The sequence below is a fragment of the Pocillopora verrucosa genome, chromosome 6, assembly GCF_036669915.1.
Source record: "Pocillopora verrucosa isolate sample1 chromosome 6, ASM3666991v2, whole genome shotgun sequence".
NCBI classification, from domain to species: Eukaryota; Metazoa; Cnidaria; class Anthozoa; order Scleractinia; family Pocilloporidae; genus Pocillopora; species Pocillopora verrucosa.
This window is the reverse complement of record NC_089317.1, coordinates 23,797,649-23,812,325: the sequence shown is the minus strand read 5'-3', so window position 1 is coordinate 23,812,325 and position 14,677 is coordinate 23,797,649. Positions and strand designations below refer to the sequence as shown.

The following is a 14,677-nucleotide window of genomic DNA, read 5'->3' as shown; positions in this document are numbered from 1 at the left end:
TTGAAATTAATTACCCTGCAGTGGAATCGACGTGACATAGATTAAAAATATTGGTGAATTGCGTGACTGTAAAGTGTCTTCGCTCACTATTATGCAAATTATTATTGGAAATTCTCGGCGTCACCAAACCTGTGCAATTCAAGGAAACAGACAGAGAATGAAAATACTGCCCCAAAAGTAGAAGTGAAAAGATCCAATCACAAAGAAAGATGAACAGTTCTAAGTGCTTTTATCTCTTCAACTGCGATAACACGTACGATTTAGATGTTGTTGAGAAATTTTTGGACGTCATTAAAACGAAAACGACGGGGATCGATATACAATCGAAGAAGGAATATTTTCGCCTCCACCATATGCCTGAGTTAACTAAGACTATTGATGACCAGACCAGTGATGGAAAAATGATGGATTATGCCATTTTTGCTGTTAATGCACACGAATCTAGGCTGTCGATTAACGAGGATAACGCTGGAATTAGTTACGCAAATATCTACAGAGCTTTACTAAGGGCAACGGGTGAGTGTTTAAATTTTGTTCGTCCTTGATTGGGATAAATTCAAATCTTCAGGCGATTTTCAAGTTTCATCTTACACAGATGAAACGAAAAAAACAACGTTGCGGTATCAAAAAGGTTTTTGCGACAAATAAGCAAGGGTGAGATCCGTTACTATTGTTAAATAACAACGAAAGCAATTCGTGGACAAACCGTGCGTGACAGCGCGAGCTCTCTCTGGTGTAACGAAATGAATACCAAGATGTCAAACTTCTCTCAGCTGAAGTCGGAGAAGTAGCTGGCCTGTTATTGTGTTACTACTTGTTTTGTTTTTGTTTTTTGTGCCTTTTGGCAAGTGGAGAGACAGTTGGAATAAAGCACAAACAGACTTTTCTCCTTCACTCTTTCAAAAGAATACAAGACAATTTGGAAGGAGAATTTATCAGTATGTCACAAGTCACTTAGTCATTCTTTCCGGGCATCTCATCATTCTTGCCTTCATCCAAAGGTGTGAAATTTTATATGAAACGAGGAAAAACATTCAAACAAAGTAAAGCCTTGATTTACTGTCTTATTGGAGCATTTGGAACTACATGTCACTCAAACTATCTGTTTGTTTTGTTTTGCATTTCTAACTCATCCATTTTGTTTGATTTCTTAGTATAGACCTCTTTCATAATGGAGGGCATAGTTGTTTTTTCTTTTATGTGCATGCAGGTTACCTTTTTTGGATTGGCTTTTGCATGAAGACTCTGTTCTTTTGACATGGATAGGAAAGGAAAGCAGTAAGGCCTGCCATTTAGAAACAGGTTTAAGCCACTCAAAATTATGGGTGGTTTGTTCCTTGCTGAGACTCATGAAGGATAATGAAAATCCTCACCACTTGGCTGATTATATTGTTTTTTCACATTTGTTATGACCCCAGATGAAAGAGTAATTGTTGTTATTGGTGGAGATGACAACTACAGAAATACCTCTGAGGAAGATGGATCTCTCCTGTCTTGCTGGGCCCGAAGGAAGGTTTCTTCTCAGTTCAAAGAAGAATTCATGGATGGAACCAAGGGGTTTATTTTTTCTTGGGACAAGAAACACAGGGGGATTCATGAGGAGGCACTGTTACATTTTCTTGATTCCAAGAAGAAGGGTCAAAAATTTTTTTACAAAAAAAAACCTCAGGCAGAGCCCATGCAGAGTGAAACTTTAGGTGATCAAAAGCAGGTGTGTCTTCCCAATAAAAATGCTGCAATAAACATTCATTAATTGTAGCAAACGTTAATAGAATCTAAAAACTTTTCTAGCAATTATGCCATTGGCTGCTCTGCATTTCCTGGAAGATGTATAAAGAGTTGAGTATTATATCAATGCAACTCCCTTCAGGTGTTGTGTCTGCTGACTCTCACTACGCTTTTGCTAGAAATCAATGATATTTAAGATGAAGTTGCTTTCTTACCATTTCTGGGCTGACTTGTAGTGTTCCCACTTCACGTCTCCACTTTAGGCAATAAGATATTGAACTATCACCCTTCAAAGGGTAAATTGTCTCGGTTATCCGGCAAAGGGCAGAAGAAAACACTTTTAGTCAAACTACAGTTAAATTATATATAAACAACAGCTTTTTTCTCTTATTTCAAAAATTTCTCTGTTCTCGTGTCCTAGACAACTGAACTACACAAAGCAAAAACCCAAAAGGAAGAGGGAGGAGCACTTAGAAAGTTTGCATCTGAAATCTGTCAGAGGCAAAAGGATGTCCCTACCTCCAATCTTCAAAAAGAAATGGCTGAGTGTGATGATTCTGGGGCAAAATCCAAGGAGGAGATGGGTAAGTAAACCCCTTTGAGTTATTTCTGTATTGGTATCTCTTTTCTATAAGTACTTGTGCATTCACAGAGAGGACTCGTAAATCCACATTGACTTAGTTATTTTTGCAGTACACAATGATTAATTTACTATAGCTTTTTATTTCTTGACGAACCTTTAGACATATTCAGAGATAATTTGTTTCTCGTTTTGAAAAGAATCATAAATTCGGAGCTTATTAGCTTCGTCAAGAATATAATTTTCAAAGACAGAAAAATGTTAGCCTTATATTACAGTATTCTTTTAGCGCATTATTTTGTTTTGACGGTGTATGGAGACCATTGCCAGTCTCTGCAGAACACACGTATGGGTTAATAGCTCCAGTATCATAGCTTTCGAAAAGTACTGAGTCGGGTGTACGGTTCGACGTTACCCAAAGTCTGGCTACTTTGCCTAACCTTGTAACGCAAACTTGAAGAAAAGTCTTTCAGGCTCTTTATGACCCCTTATTTTCAATTAATTTGATAGAACGGTGTTCGTCTAAAAAATCAGAAACTGTCTACGGCCACTTTCAGGACGCAATGGACACGAACATGACACAATCGAAATCTGAGGCGAACCAGGTTGTAGTGCTTGGCCGGAATCAGTCTGATTTAGCTCTTTCTAGGAACCTTTTCGGTGATGAATTCTCTGAAAAGGTTCTATATATCTCCGGCAGCCCGGTGGAATTCAAAGATGCCCTAAAATCGCATTCAATAAATTCCATAAGATCTTATTTCATCTTTTTGGATGGAGCAGCCATCTTGGAAGAGTTCGCACCGCATTACAAAGACCTGCTTCTAGTTGCCAGAGATAACGTTGGTAAGAAAATATCTTTGAAGTAAAGGGGAACAATGAAGCAGCGCTCTGCAGTTGTGTTCAAAGTGATAGCTTATTTTTTGTGGCGTGCATAGACACGTGCTTGTATAGTTGTTATGGTCTTCTGCGCGTCTTAGTCTTTGTGGGTAATCCCGCTTATTATATGAATTTAAAAGGACACTACAAAAAAGACCTTAGTTTGATATTACCTCTTTTGTTATCATTTTTAAAATGCAACTAGACTTTTCGCTTACAGTTGGCTGTAAGGTTTTCATGCAATTTAGTAAAACTCCGTATTTTATGTATGCATAGATTGTTGTTTTGATTTTCGTTAGGGTTTTCCTTAAAAAAAATGGGCGAGGTAAACTAAAGATGTAAATTGTCACCATGCTGATAACTAACGCCGCCTTTTTCTCTGCTTTACAACTGTTGCTAAAGGTTTCGATCTTTCTTAACTTAAATACTTTTGTTGCATTTAGACAAAAAAGTCGTCACTATCATCTGCTTTGGTAATCGTCCGATTCACGAACACACCATTACAGATGAGATTACTAAAATTCTCGGAGAAAAGGTATGTATTCTTTGGTGGCGAGAAACCTTTTCGCCTCAGGAGCAATTTTCTAGACGCAATGCGCCGTTCCATCGATCACAATCTCTTCCTGAGGGTTCGCCAAAGGGATTTGCAGATCGCTGCACACCACCAAAGCATGTCGAAGAGCCAACACTGGTTTTGAAGACCCGACTTCGCTATGGTAGGATTTCATATCACGAGGCAGAAAAGAGGTCCGGAGAATGGACCCCTCCTAAAGGGATAGAGGACAACTTATACGAAAAATGGCACTCTGCTCCCAACGTCGAATTACTGATACATGAACATAGAGAGACTGGAAAAACACAACACCATGTTGTTGTGAAGGATAATCAGAACAAATCTATTGTACAGTTTCTTAACGGCATTGCTGCAAAGGGGATTAGCCATCTTCCATTTCGCCAAGATAGAGCACATTCCCCTCCTCTTAACTGACTCTATTTGAGAACAGTCAATTCACTTTTCTCTTTCAGACTAGCAGTAAAATTTTTTACAGACGCATAATCTGCTTGTTGTATCCATCTTTCGTTACGAATACAACACTTTTCAAAGCGCTTTAAGATAAAACTGAGATGAGAATATGGGGTGAAGGCAACTCTGATTTTTATCCAAATCATTGAATAAAAGTTCCTTTAGTTGTTTTATACCTTAAGGCTTCAGTTTCGTCCCATATCTATCTCGAAAAGATAATAAAATAAGTGATATGTCCACAAGAATATCGTAGATTTTGAGGGCTACTTAGCATGCCCGAATATCAAAACTCCTGCTGCTTTCGTATTTTTTGTGTCATTTAGAAGGAGTCTGCTCCGCATAATGATATATTAAGATCCAAACGTTTGTCTTAGGATTTTGAGCCTCTGATCTTTATGAACTGTAGATTCAAGCTGTCATTTATTATCGTGAGCCGTGTTGTAGCGATCTTCAATCAATAGCCTTACTCTACAATTGATTTTAACTCCTGAGACATACGTTTGGACATCAATTCCCCATAACCTCGATAAACAAACACATCTTCATAAGTTTGCTCCTTTCATGATGATACTGTTACATAGTAAATAAACAAATAAAGAATGTGTACTAAAAGTTTTTGGAAAAATTTCGATGTCTCTTAAGCTAATGATAAGTCAAAATGAACACAAGAAAACACATCAACGATTTGGGACATGTGGCAGTGTTCATTGTCATTTAGCTCCATCTCGAAGGTTCCTGGTGAACGTTGTAGACTGGTTGAGTTCAGGTGATTTAAAATCTGGCCTATTAAGAAACAACAAAATGAGTTAATGAGTGGGACGTGGCGTCGTTGCTTATACTTTCCCTTGTCTTTGTCCGTCGGAAATGATAAGGAAAGGGATAAAAACGCGGGGGAATGTATTTGCGAGGTAGTTTTTTCAAGCCACAACCAAATACGTTAGATGAGAACAGATGCGAATGCAGGGTCAATTCTCATAAAATAACGAAATATACATTTATGATGGATCCAAATCTGAGCGCAGGTTTACCAGCCGACTTCGTTTACTTAACAGTCAACTGTAATGTATGGTAATCGTTAATCTTTTAAAAAACTGAGAAGATCATTTGGTTATCCGATAATATTATTCTCGAGCATGTCCCCTTTATTACATTCTTCGAAAGAAAGCGTTTTACCAAATTCGAGTCAATTTCTTTGAAGAAGCACGAATTCCTTTCAGGCTCAAAATAATAGGTACTGAAGAAAAAGAAGTGAACAAAGTAATAGGCCCTCAGCTTAGTTCGTGATTTGAATTCTCTCTCATCCAACTCCCGTCTAGTTGCCTTAACTACTTAGTTGATAAGGCTCTACTGATAATAATGAGTAACTTACGGCAAGCTTTTGCATTTACGATCAGTCGGAGGTTCATATTCGTGCTCCACTGGGGTTGGATACTTGAGCTCACCGGCTGCAGACTCTGAATGCCGAATTTCCTTTTTTGGACTCTCCCTTTTAGTTTGCCGCATCTTAATGGAACGCTCTCCGCACTTTAATGCTTTTTTCATCAGCTTCAAGACACGTTTCTTGTAAACTGGATCAAGATCTTGTTCTGGTAACGAGTTGGCGATCATAAACACATTTCTCATGTCGCTACCAGTGACTTCAACAGCCGCCTCTCTCAATCTTTTCCTTTTTTCATCGGCATTTGGCCCTCTCTGGACTTCATCATCGAATGTTATTACAGTTAAGATGGTGATTGCTTCAACAGGATGAAAAGGGACTTCAAATGAAGCACATCTTCAATATCAATAATGGTAAAAGTGAATCATTAAAATTAGCCGGCCAGAAAGTCAGACAGGCGAGCTGTGATGTATCAAGCAGTCTAGTAGTCAGACAGTCAAGAATTCAGTCCAGTGGGTCTGTCAGACGGTCGGATATTTGAATGGCGCGTGATCATAGTGATGCAACTTAAAGTACTTGAAACGGTAAAAAATGTATGGCATCTGTTAATCGTTCTGTTATTTTTGACAGACTCTTTTTGAGCGTCACACCTAAATTTGAATGGTGTAGCGGGCGTCAAGAAGTAAGTTGTGAAATGCCTTACTGGAAAAGTCCTACTTACTTGCCTCCCGCAGTTGGTCTTGAGCATACTTGATGATTTCTCTGTACTGACCCTGTTCAAATCTGATGTCATTAGCTTTTATGACCCAGATCACGACGTGCATTTGGTCGGCTAGCGGAGGCCTCTCGAGTCTGAAGGCTCCCTGGCCAGCGGCTTTTGCCTTTAGAGCGCTCTCGTCACCCCGTGTCAAATCATCTCCCGGCCGATCAATTCCAAACAGGATGCGAAACAGTTCGACTATAAGATAATTAGATGTTCCAATCAATATTTAAAGGGATATATATTCCGTGATTTTAAGATTTGCAATTTTTTTTTTGCAGTTTTATGAGGTACTGGAATCGATGTGGGGAGAATTAACCAAAGCAGTTCTGAAAAGATACAGCAATGTCTCCTTATTCAAGAACAAAGATCTTATTGCTATCTAAGCGGTATAGAATACTTTAGGAGATAAGAAATGGATTAAGAAGTTAACCAAAACATCCTAGTTAAAAGTTAGGCCTGCTTTGTTCGAAGGTTGGATGACACCATCCACTTAATGCATCCCTATCCGGCAGGCAGCGTAGTGCGGTTTGTTGTCACTTTTTCGCCGGACATGTTTGTCACGCTTTCCCAGTTTTTTTTTCTTTTTTTCAAACAAGTAAATAAATTTTCTTAAAACCTGAACGCTCAACACACGGTGAATCTTCAAATCCTTTTCAGCATCGGCTACATTGAAATTCATGAGTTAAAAAGGACCTACCCTCTTCAATGATATCCATCGAGAAAAATCCTCGCGTGTCGATAAGCGCGATTGGGTTTCCGGGAAGAAAGAATCTATCCAAAACCTTTGTTCCTTCCTTCCCAGTGTTTTGAGTTACAGCTGGAGTCATTTCTTTATATCCTAAAGACTGGAATATGGAGTTAATCAAAGCTGATTTCCCAGACCCAGCCATGCCAAAGAAAACAATATTCACACAGCAACCTTCCATTTCGCCTTCCATGGCATCATAGAACTTCTCAAACGTTCCGATCTTGAACTCGTGTATTTCGCTGCAAAGCGAGGAAATTTCGTCTTCTAGCTCAGCCATAACTTATTCAAAGAAAGTAACCACATCAACTATGGCTTTCTTTGACTTTGGGAACGACTTATTGAAGACCTTTGCACGTTCGGTTTTCCTTCGCTTGACATGAAGTAAGCTAAGATGCAAAACATAATCATGTGACGTCACAAATGTTTTCCGAGAAAGCTCAAAATTATACTCGCATTCTTCTAGCACTTGGCCATCGAAAGACACTGGACAGTTTTCAAAGAATAGGGATTGATTTAATTTTTTTTAAATTTAAGCCAGCACTGTTGAAAATCTTAGCCATGGGGTTCTCAAACCAATAATGAGAAAATCGTGACTCAAGTGTCATGAGATTTCCACGTGATGACAATATGCAAATTATCTCTGAAATTTTGAAACTAAACGGTCCTGCGCAGATAGTTTCGAGAAAATTAGGGGATGTGAAACACAACCTCAAGTATGTCTGTGGAGCGATCGGAGTCAAAGAATCCTATATGTTTTCATCTTTTTAATTGTGACAAAACGTATAATCTAGATGTCGTTAGTAACTTACTGAGCGCTGTCAATGAGAAATCCACTGGCCTTGACATAGACTCGAAACAGAAGTACTTTCGTCTCCCCGAAATGTCCAACTTGTGCGATACTATAAGGTCCGGGCCGGCCATGGATTTTGCGATCTTTGCCGTCAATGCGAACGAATCACGGCTGTCCATTAATGAACAGAACGCCGGAATAGGTTACGGAAAGTTTTTCAAGGCTCTATTAAAGGCAACAGGTCAGTAATGAAGATGATTTTTTTTCAAGGCTTTAAAGTTTTTTCTTTAACATGTATAATAATGAAAACGAAATTAGGCATGAAGTTTATGGGAAGGGAAGGCAAGGTAAAACTATAAAGGGTGAGTTAAGGGAAATACGACATGGGAAAGAGCCGCCATTGCTTGTAACTGAATATAATGATGAACTGATAAGAAAAAAAAAACTTGTGTTTAATACATTATTGCGTGATGGCGCGAATTATGTGCATCAAATACAATAGGACGATCTTTTGAAATTTTGCTTTTCATTTTCTAAAAAAATGAAAGATATCATTTTCCAATTTGGAATATCTTTTTAGTAACCTTAAGAGCCAATATCAACATGCATCAGACAAACGGCGGCAAGTCCCCCAAAATTCGTTTTCTCTCCTACTTTCATATTTTGTAGTCCAATATGTCCTAATTATTGTGGTGCAGTTTTTTGGTGAAATGGTTTTTTTCACTCGACCGCTCAATATGCAAATTTTCATCATGAATTTTACCCGAGTTGTGTGACCTCTTGTAACGAATTTACTTGACCTCCGGTACTTCTGTCAACATAATCCTTTGTTTTATCATCTAAACTTATTAATGCCCTGTCATTATTGAAGCTGGCAAAGAAATATTTATTTTTTTGGTGAATATTTTTGTCCGACATACTTTTTCTATGTCGAAAAGTAGCATCGAAACAAAGACAGTTTTAACAATGACCGATATGACAGAATCTACTGAGCTTCTAGCTTTTAAGAGACAAAAGGACGGTTATAAAGTTACTGTAAAACTTTCCATGTGTATTTGTGTTGTTCTTTCGTGAGACGAACTCAAAGTCCGGCAAATTTTACTTGCTAGCGACTACGAAATGTACATGATGTGCCTACTTGACGCCACCGTTTATTGGCATAAATCACTACAATTTGTCAAAAAAACTAACACTCTTACCTTGTTTATTTATGATTTTATAAGACCAGTAAGCTGTTTCGGTTATTTGATTACGCAAAAAGTAATACCCAAGCGTATTAGATTACGATAATAACTTTTTGCCAGGAGCCCAGGTTTTACGTTGTTTCCTCCTACCCCATGTATGTCACGCAATAATTGATACCAACACAAATGAACGCATCCTCGCCCTCTTATGTGTAGGGGTTCCCCGGGGGGTGCTGATACGTGCGGCACACTTGAAATTTAGCAAGGACAAATTTTTATGTGATTTTCGGCGAAGAGAAAAAAGTTTTGTTAGCAAATCTCCTTGTTAGTATATAAGATGAAACGCTTATACAACAGATCAATTAACTAAATCAGTATGTAGCTTGTCAATCGAATTGACTTTTGAGAACATTCTTTGACTTCCGCCGGTAAAGGAATCTTTGATGGATCTGGACATGTAGTTTTCTGAATACAGTAATTCTTGGTAGGTTTTTATAGATATGCAAAGAGGGGGAAAAAACCCATCTCTTGGTAACTTGGAGGTTGATCCATCTTTGAATTTATGTGTCACGCTTGTCATGCAACTGATATAATGATGGGGAGAAGTTTTATAAACTGCAAGTTAAATCTGGCTAAACTGTGGTAGAGCATAACTTGATCATCGAAACAGCTCATAAAATCGTAAATAAATGAGGTAAGAGTATTATGCTAGATTTTTTTACAAATTGTAGTGATTAATGCCAGTAAACGGTGGCGACAAATAGGCACAAGATGTATATTTCATGGTCGCTCGCAAGTAAATTTTGCCGGACTTTGAGTTCATCTCATGTTAGAACAACATAAACACACAAGGAAATTTTGTCTTTTAAAAGCTAGAAGCTCAGTAGATTCTGTCATATCGGTCATTGTTAAAACTGTCTTTGTTTTGATGCCACTTTTCGACATAGAAAAAGTATGTCGGACAAAAATTTTCACCAAAAAATAAGTTTTTATTTGCCAGCTTAAATAATGACAGGGGATTAAGTTTAGATGATAAAACAAAACATTATGTTGACAGAAATATCGGAGGTCAAGTAAATTCGTTACATGAGGTCACACAACTCGGGTAATATTCACGGTGAAAATGTGTATATTTGAGCGGTCGAACGAAAAAATCATTTCTCGAAAACTAAAATATATTTTCACAAAAAAACTAAACCACAATAATTAGGACATATTGGGCTACAAAATACGAAAGTAGGAAGAAAACGAATTTTGGGTGACTTGCCACAATATTTCAAATTTGTTCGATGGATGCTGCCATCCTCTCTTAAGAATTTTAATATTTTGTTTTGAACATTAATAATTATAAACTGGGGGTCTCAATGCTGTTATAAATTTTACGGCTAATGGTTAAAATTTCGGCCACTTTACGGCCATTTTTTAAGCTCATTCCATTGCTGTCACCAGAAATTTATTTTTTTTAATTTTTTTTTTGTTTAAGGGTTAACTTTTTTAAAAACTATTGGTTTATTGTTCGGCCGTTTTACGGTTTTCGGATAACCCCATTGAGACCCTCTAGGTTGTTAACGTTGTCATTGAATTCGAACCTTTTCCGCTGATAATATATCTTAAAGGCAATACATTATATAATATTTAAAAAATGCTTCACAGATATCTTAACGTCGAAGGATTCGACCTGTGATTATAATTTTCCACCACTAGGCATAGATATTCATTAGTAGGAGACGTGGTTAACTGAAAGTTAGTGCACTGGCTCCAATTCGAGAGATCTCGGCTTGAGACCTGGCCAGTGTATGGAATTGCGTTTTAAGGCGGATTCTTCACTCTCATACAAAATAGCGCCTCTCTCTTCACTCAGTTAGTAAAAGTGGGTACTAACGTGGCGAAATGCGGTGATGAATTAGCATTCCATTCACAGGGAGTATCTCTACACACCCTTTTTATCAGCAAATGAAATTTACTTTTCCACATTTGATCGTTTCAGTTTTTATGTACTTTCAGTCCGCCACATTCAACCCCAGGTTGTTTCTCTAAGGATACAAATTTTACGTTAAGTCGTAGCTCAATTCTTATCTTAACCAATAGGTGAACGAGTGATTGTGGTTATTGGTGGAGACGATAATTATAGAGATGCTGCTGCAGAAGACACATCTCTCCTTTCACGCTGGGCGCGAAGAAAGGTTTCATCCCAGTTCAACGAAGAATTCATGGATGGAAGCAAGGGCTTCATTTTTTCTTGGAACAAAGCTCACAGAGTGATTCACGAAGAGGCTCTGAAACATTTCCTCGATCCTAGCAAGAAGGATCACAAATTTGTCTTACAGAAAAAAGATGAATCAGTAACGTATTTCAAGTCCTCTGATCGGAAAGAGAGGGTAACGAGTGGAACTGTAACAGTTGTCTCTGAGGTAGAACCTCATTTAATAATCACTGTTAGAGCTAAGGGGTAATTTTTGATAAGAGGGAAGGTATTTTTTGATCCCAAACCCTTTAACATTTTTTTGGAAAGTGGGTATTCTCAGAGGTCTATTTACAACTGTTACTCACCTCGCAAAAAATACTGAAAAGCGTAGTAAACAAAGTTGTCTCTGCTTTTGTGAATGAAAAAAATTGGATTGACGTGGGAACCCTTGCCAAGTTTTGATGCATAAACATCATGTTTGCGTATGAAATTTCAAATGGAGACTGTAAGTTGCCTAGATCGATCAACCATAAGAAATTTTAAACTGATACGTTTATATTTGGATAAAAATATTTTCAAGTATCGTTTGCTTTAGTACGTGTGTGCCGTTTCGTCTGTTACAGAAAGCTGAATCTCATGATCAAATGAGCAGGAATACCACTGCATCAAACAATACACAAGGGAACTTCTTGGAAATGGAAAATGAGAAACCCCCTGAGGGATTTCCACTCGACGCTAGGCCCAGGCCCAAGCAGGACTCTTTACTTCAGTCTTGTGCATCTACTGACGCTGATACGCGTGACTTTGACGAGAAACCTACAGATATGAGCAGTACGTTGGTCCAGTTTTAGTTGTTTTCTATTTGAAATAGAGAGATCTGTAAGGAAAAATGATCCCTCACCCACCCCCCCCTTTTTTTCTTTTCGACCTCATCGTTATCATGATGATCTTCGTTATCATCATCATTATCATAAAAATCATCAACATCATCATCATTATCATAAAAGTCATCAACATCATCATCATTATCATAAAAATCATCAACATCATCATCATTATCATAAAAGTCATCAATATCATCATCATTATCATAAAAATCATCAACATCATCATCATTATCATAAAAATCATCAACATAATCATCATTATCATAAAAATCATCAACATCATCATCATTATCATAAAAGTCATCAACATCATCATCATTATCATAAAAATCATCAACATCATCATCATTATCATAAAAATCATCAACATAATCATCATTATCATAAAAATCATCAACATCATCATCATTATCATAAAAATCATCAACATTGCACAGATTAACATCCTTTTCCTTTACCATCATAACTATTACTATTGGTAATGACTGTAAATATATGAGAGCCATATATGTGCACTGCAGTTGAAGAAACGAGTATAGAAGCGATCCTCGCAGTTATGAACACTACTGAACTAGTATTTGAAATAATTCAGGCCCGTTCACTAATTTAAATTGAGCTTGGTCAATAGAGAGAAGCTAATATTTCCTTTTTGTATGTCAGATATAGAGTCAGAAAAAAGGATGGGAGCAGCTTGTCGGGAATCCTTCGATTCCATGAGCACAAAACCATTATCACCAATGAAAAAGGTACTGATCCTTGGTTGGAACCAGTCTGATATACGTTTGGTGAAAGAATTGTTTGCTGATGATGTTCTTAGCAAGGTTTTTATCTTCAGCGGGTCTCCTGATGATCTCGGGAGCGATTCATCAATCTTCACTGGCCCTCTAAAATCCTGTTTCATTGTGGTAGAAGCCAGAATCCTAAGGGATGAACTTCAATTCAAATCAAAAACAAAATCATATAAATGCATGTTGGAATCGGCGAAAAGAAATGTAGGTAAGAACATCTTCTTAAAGTATGCATTCGTATTGGCTTCAATTGAACCTAGCTCTCGGTGTTTTGGTCTGGCTTTGTTTTTGTTTATACAGGCCCTATTTAAACCAGCTTTGAGCTGTATTAGGCCAGCCTGTCAAAATATCGCCAATACATTCATACACAACATTGTCATTAGCTTTTCTTTGGTGAAACTTAACCCTCGCTGTGCGGAGACCTCATATACCATGGAAGGAGAAGTGGTGCATACAGACTAAGATACATAACACCCATAATTAAAAACACTTCATAACTGTTAAACATTAGATTATATGGTTTGCTGGACAGAATTATGCTATGCAACAGTCATTTTGACCATCAACACTTAGTTTACAAAAATCGAGCGTTTGTCTGTTTAAGATAATTTTATGTGCTGTTGTGAAAATTTGTTCAATTTTGATTTCAGGCGGAAAAATTGTCGTAATTATCAGCGACCGTAACAGTAACATGTCACCGAATGAGGAAAACTTAATTACATCAAGAATCAAGGGACTTCTTGACGACAAGGGCGTTATTTTTTGGTGGAAGGGGAACAACCCGCAAAAGCAAACTCCAAAACGCTCGTGGTCACTTAGACGGAAAAGAGCTCAAAAAGATAATGATGGTGCAGCAGCCACAGTATCAGAAACTAAGGAACGTCATCTGTGCCCCGATGACTTTACCCTCCTTTTTAAGGCCCGCCTACGCTATGGTGAGATTTCTCTTCAAGATGAAAATGAGAAGTTCGATGAAGATATGCTTCCCTCAGAGATCAAGGAAAACTTGAGGACAAAATGGCAATCGACTGCCGATGCAGAATTGCTAGTTTTTCGGGAAAAAATAACTGGTGACTATCGAACTATTGTTAATCCCACTGCAATTTCCCCAGTAAGTAAGGTGTATGAGATGTTCTTCACAACTTGAATAAATCTCTTTCGTCGGCTATAAAAAATAAACCTGAAAATACAACTGATCATGCGATATGAGTGTATTTGGATAATGTGTAAAAGAGTAGCATCCATTGCTGTCAGTCACTAAGTCTTTTGGTTGGATGTTATCATTGGTACATCTTAATTAGTTCAGTTTTGCTACCAGAAATATGACTGTTGTTGAGATTGTAAATTGCATAATGTCGAGCAATATCTACATTTTCTCTTTAATTCTTCAGGAATTTCCACCCAGTTTATTTAAAAATTCTTAACTGGCGGTCATCTTTGATTACAGCAGTACAGAGCCATTTTTTTGAAGGTCAAAATGAAGCGTAAAAGTTTATCTAGGGTACAACATAAAAGAAAAAGTTATGTAATTAAAACAAGATGTCTCCCCTGCAGAAGCGAATCTGTCTCTTATCAGTAAGTTCAGACTTGAACAATAAGTTGTTACGAACATAATAAAACTGAAATGTGAGCCAATAGGACCATTATGGCTTGGTTGATCTCATTTCATCTGTTTGCTCTATTCTATGTCACCGGATAATTTAGACGATTGACATGAGGGAATGAACCATTTGTCGAATGTTTTGA

General features: G+C 37.6%; 3 protein-coding genes across 4 annotated transcripts; 2 read left to right on the top strand and 1 right to left on the bottom strand.

Moving 5' to 3' along the window:
• Window positions 1-131: 131 nt before the first annotated feature.
• On the top strand, window positions 132-4,626 carry LOC131783529 (uncharacterized). Its single transcript, XM_059100290.2, has 5 exons — window positions 132-516; window positions 1,419-1,711; window positions 2,150-2,312; window positions 2,819-3,151; window positions 3,628-4,626. The coding sequence occupies exons 1-5, from the start codon at window positions 210-212 to the stop codon at window positions 4,170-4,172; spliced, it is 1,641 nt and encodes a 546-aa protein (XP_058956273.2). The 5' UTR covers window positions 132-209; the 3' UTR covers window positions 4,173-4,626.
• A 2-nt stretch (window positions 4,627-4,628) lies between these two features.
• LOC136281988 (uncharacterized) lies at window positions 4,629-7,647 on the bottom strand. Of its 2 annotated transcripts, XM_066169021.1 has the most exons (5): window positions 7,269-7,647; window positions 7,047-7,194; window positions 6,308-6,544; window positions 5,578-5,944; window positions 4,629-4,991 (listed from the first exon to the last, which is right to left on the bottom strand). In XM_066169021.1, exons 1-5 carry the CDS (start codon window positions 7,293-7,295, stop codon window positions 4,919-4,921), a joined length of 852 nt encoding a protein of 283 aa, XP_066025118.1. In that variant the 5' UTR covers window positions 7,296-7,647; the 3' UTR covers window positions 4,629-4,918. The 2 variants fall into 2 exon arrangements, with proteins under 2 accessions (XP_066025118.1, XP_066025117.1); XM_066169020.1 differs by having other exon boundaries at window positions 4,630-4,991; window positions 7,047-7,646.
• Window positions 7,648-7,805: 158 nt separating this feature from the next.
• Window positions 7,806-14,473, top strand: LOC136281986 (uncharacterized). The gene is made up of 5 exons (XM_066169018.1): window positions 7,806-8,128; window positions 11,160-11,482; window positions 11,880-12,087; window positions 12,804-13,139; window positions 13,582-14,473. Exons 1-5 carry the CDS (start codon window positions 7,813-7,815, stop codon window positions 14,076-14,078), a joined length of 1,680 nt encoding a protein of 559 aa, XP_066025115.1. The 5' UTR covers window positions 7,806-7,812; the 3' UTR covers window positions 14,079-14,473.
• Window positions 14,474-14,677: the final 204 nt, after the last annotated feature.

Excerpts from the sequence above, each read along its gene's own strand:
- LOC131783529 (XM_059100290.2), top strand. The coding sequence starts at position 210 with ATGAACAGTTCTAAGTGCTTTTATCTCTTCAACTGCGATAACACGTAC. Across the intron at positions 517-1,418 it reads AGCTTTACTAAGGGCAACGG|ATGAAAGAGTAATTGTTGTT; the intron begins GTGAGTGTTTAA and ends TTATGACCCCAG. Across the intron at positions 1,712-2,149 it reads CTTTAGGTGATCAAAAGCAG|ACAACTGAACTACACAAAGC; the intron begins GTGTGTCTTCCC and ends CTCGTGTCCTAG.
- LOC136281988 (XM_066169020.1), bottom strand. The coding sequence starts at position 7,374 with ATGGCTGAGCTAGAAGACGAAATTTCCTCGCTTTGCAGCGAAATACAC. Across the intron at positions 6,545-7,046 it reads GATGGATATCATTGAAGAGG|TCGAACTGTTTCGCATCCTG; the intron begins GTAGGTCCTTTT and ends ATTATCTTATAG. Across the intron at positions 5,945-6,307 it reads AGACCAACTGCGGGAGGCAA|CAATCACCATCTTAACTGTA; the intron begins GTAAGTAGGACT and ends ATCCTGTTGAAG.
- LOC136281986 (XM_066169018.1), top strand. The coding sequence starts at position 7,813 with ATGTCTGTGGAGCGATCGGAGTCAAAGAATCCTATATGTTTTCATCTT. Across the intron at positions 8,129-11,159 it reads GGCTCTATTAAAGGCAACAG|GTGAACGAGTGATTGTGGTT; the intron begins GTCAGTAATGAA and ends CTTAACCAATAG. Across the intron at positions 13,140-13,581 it reads ATCGGCGAAAAGAAATGTAG|GCGGAAAAATTGTCGTAATT; the intron begins GTAAGAACATCT and ends TTTTGATTTCAG.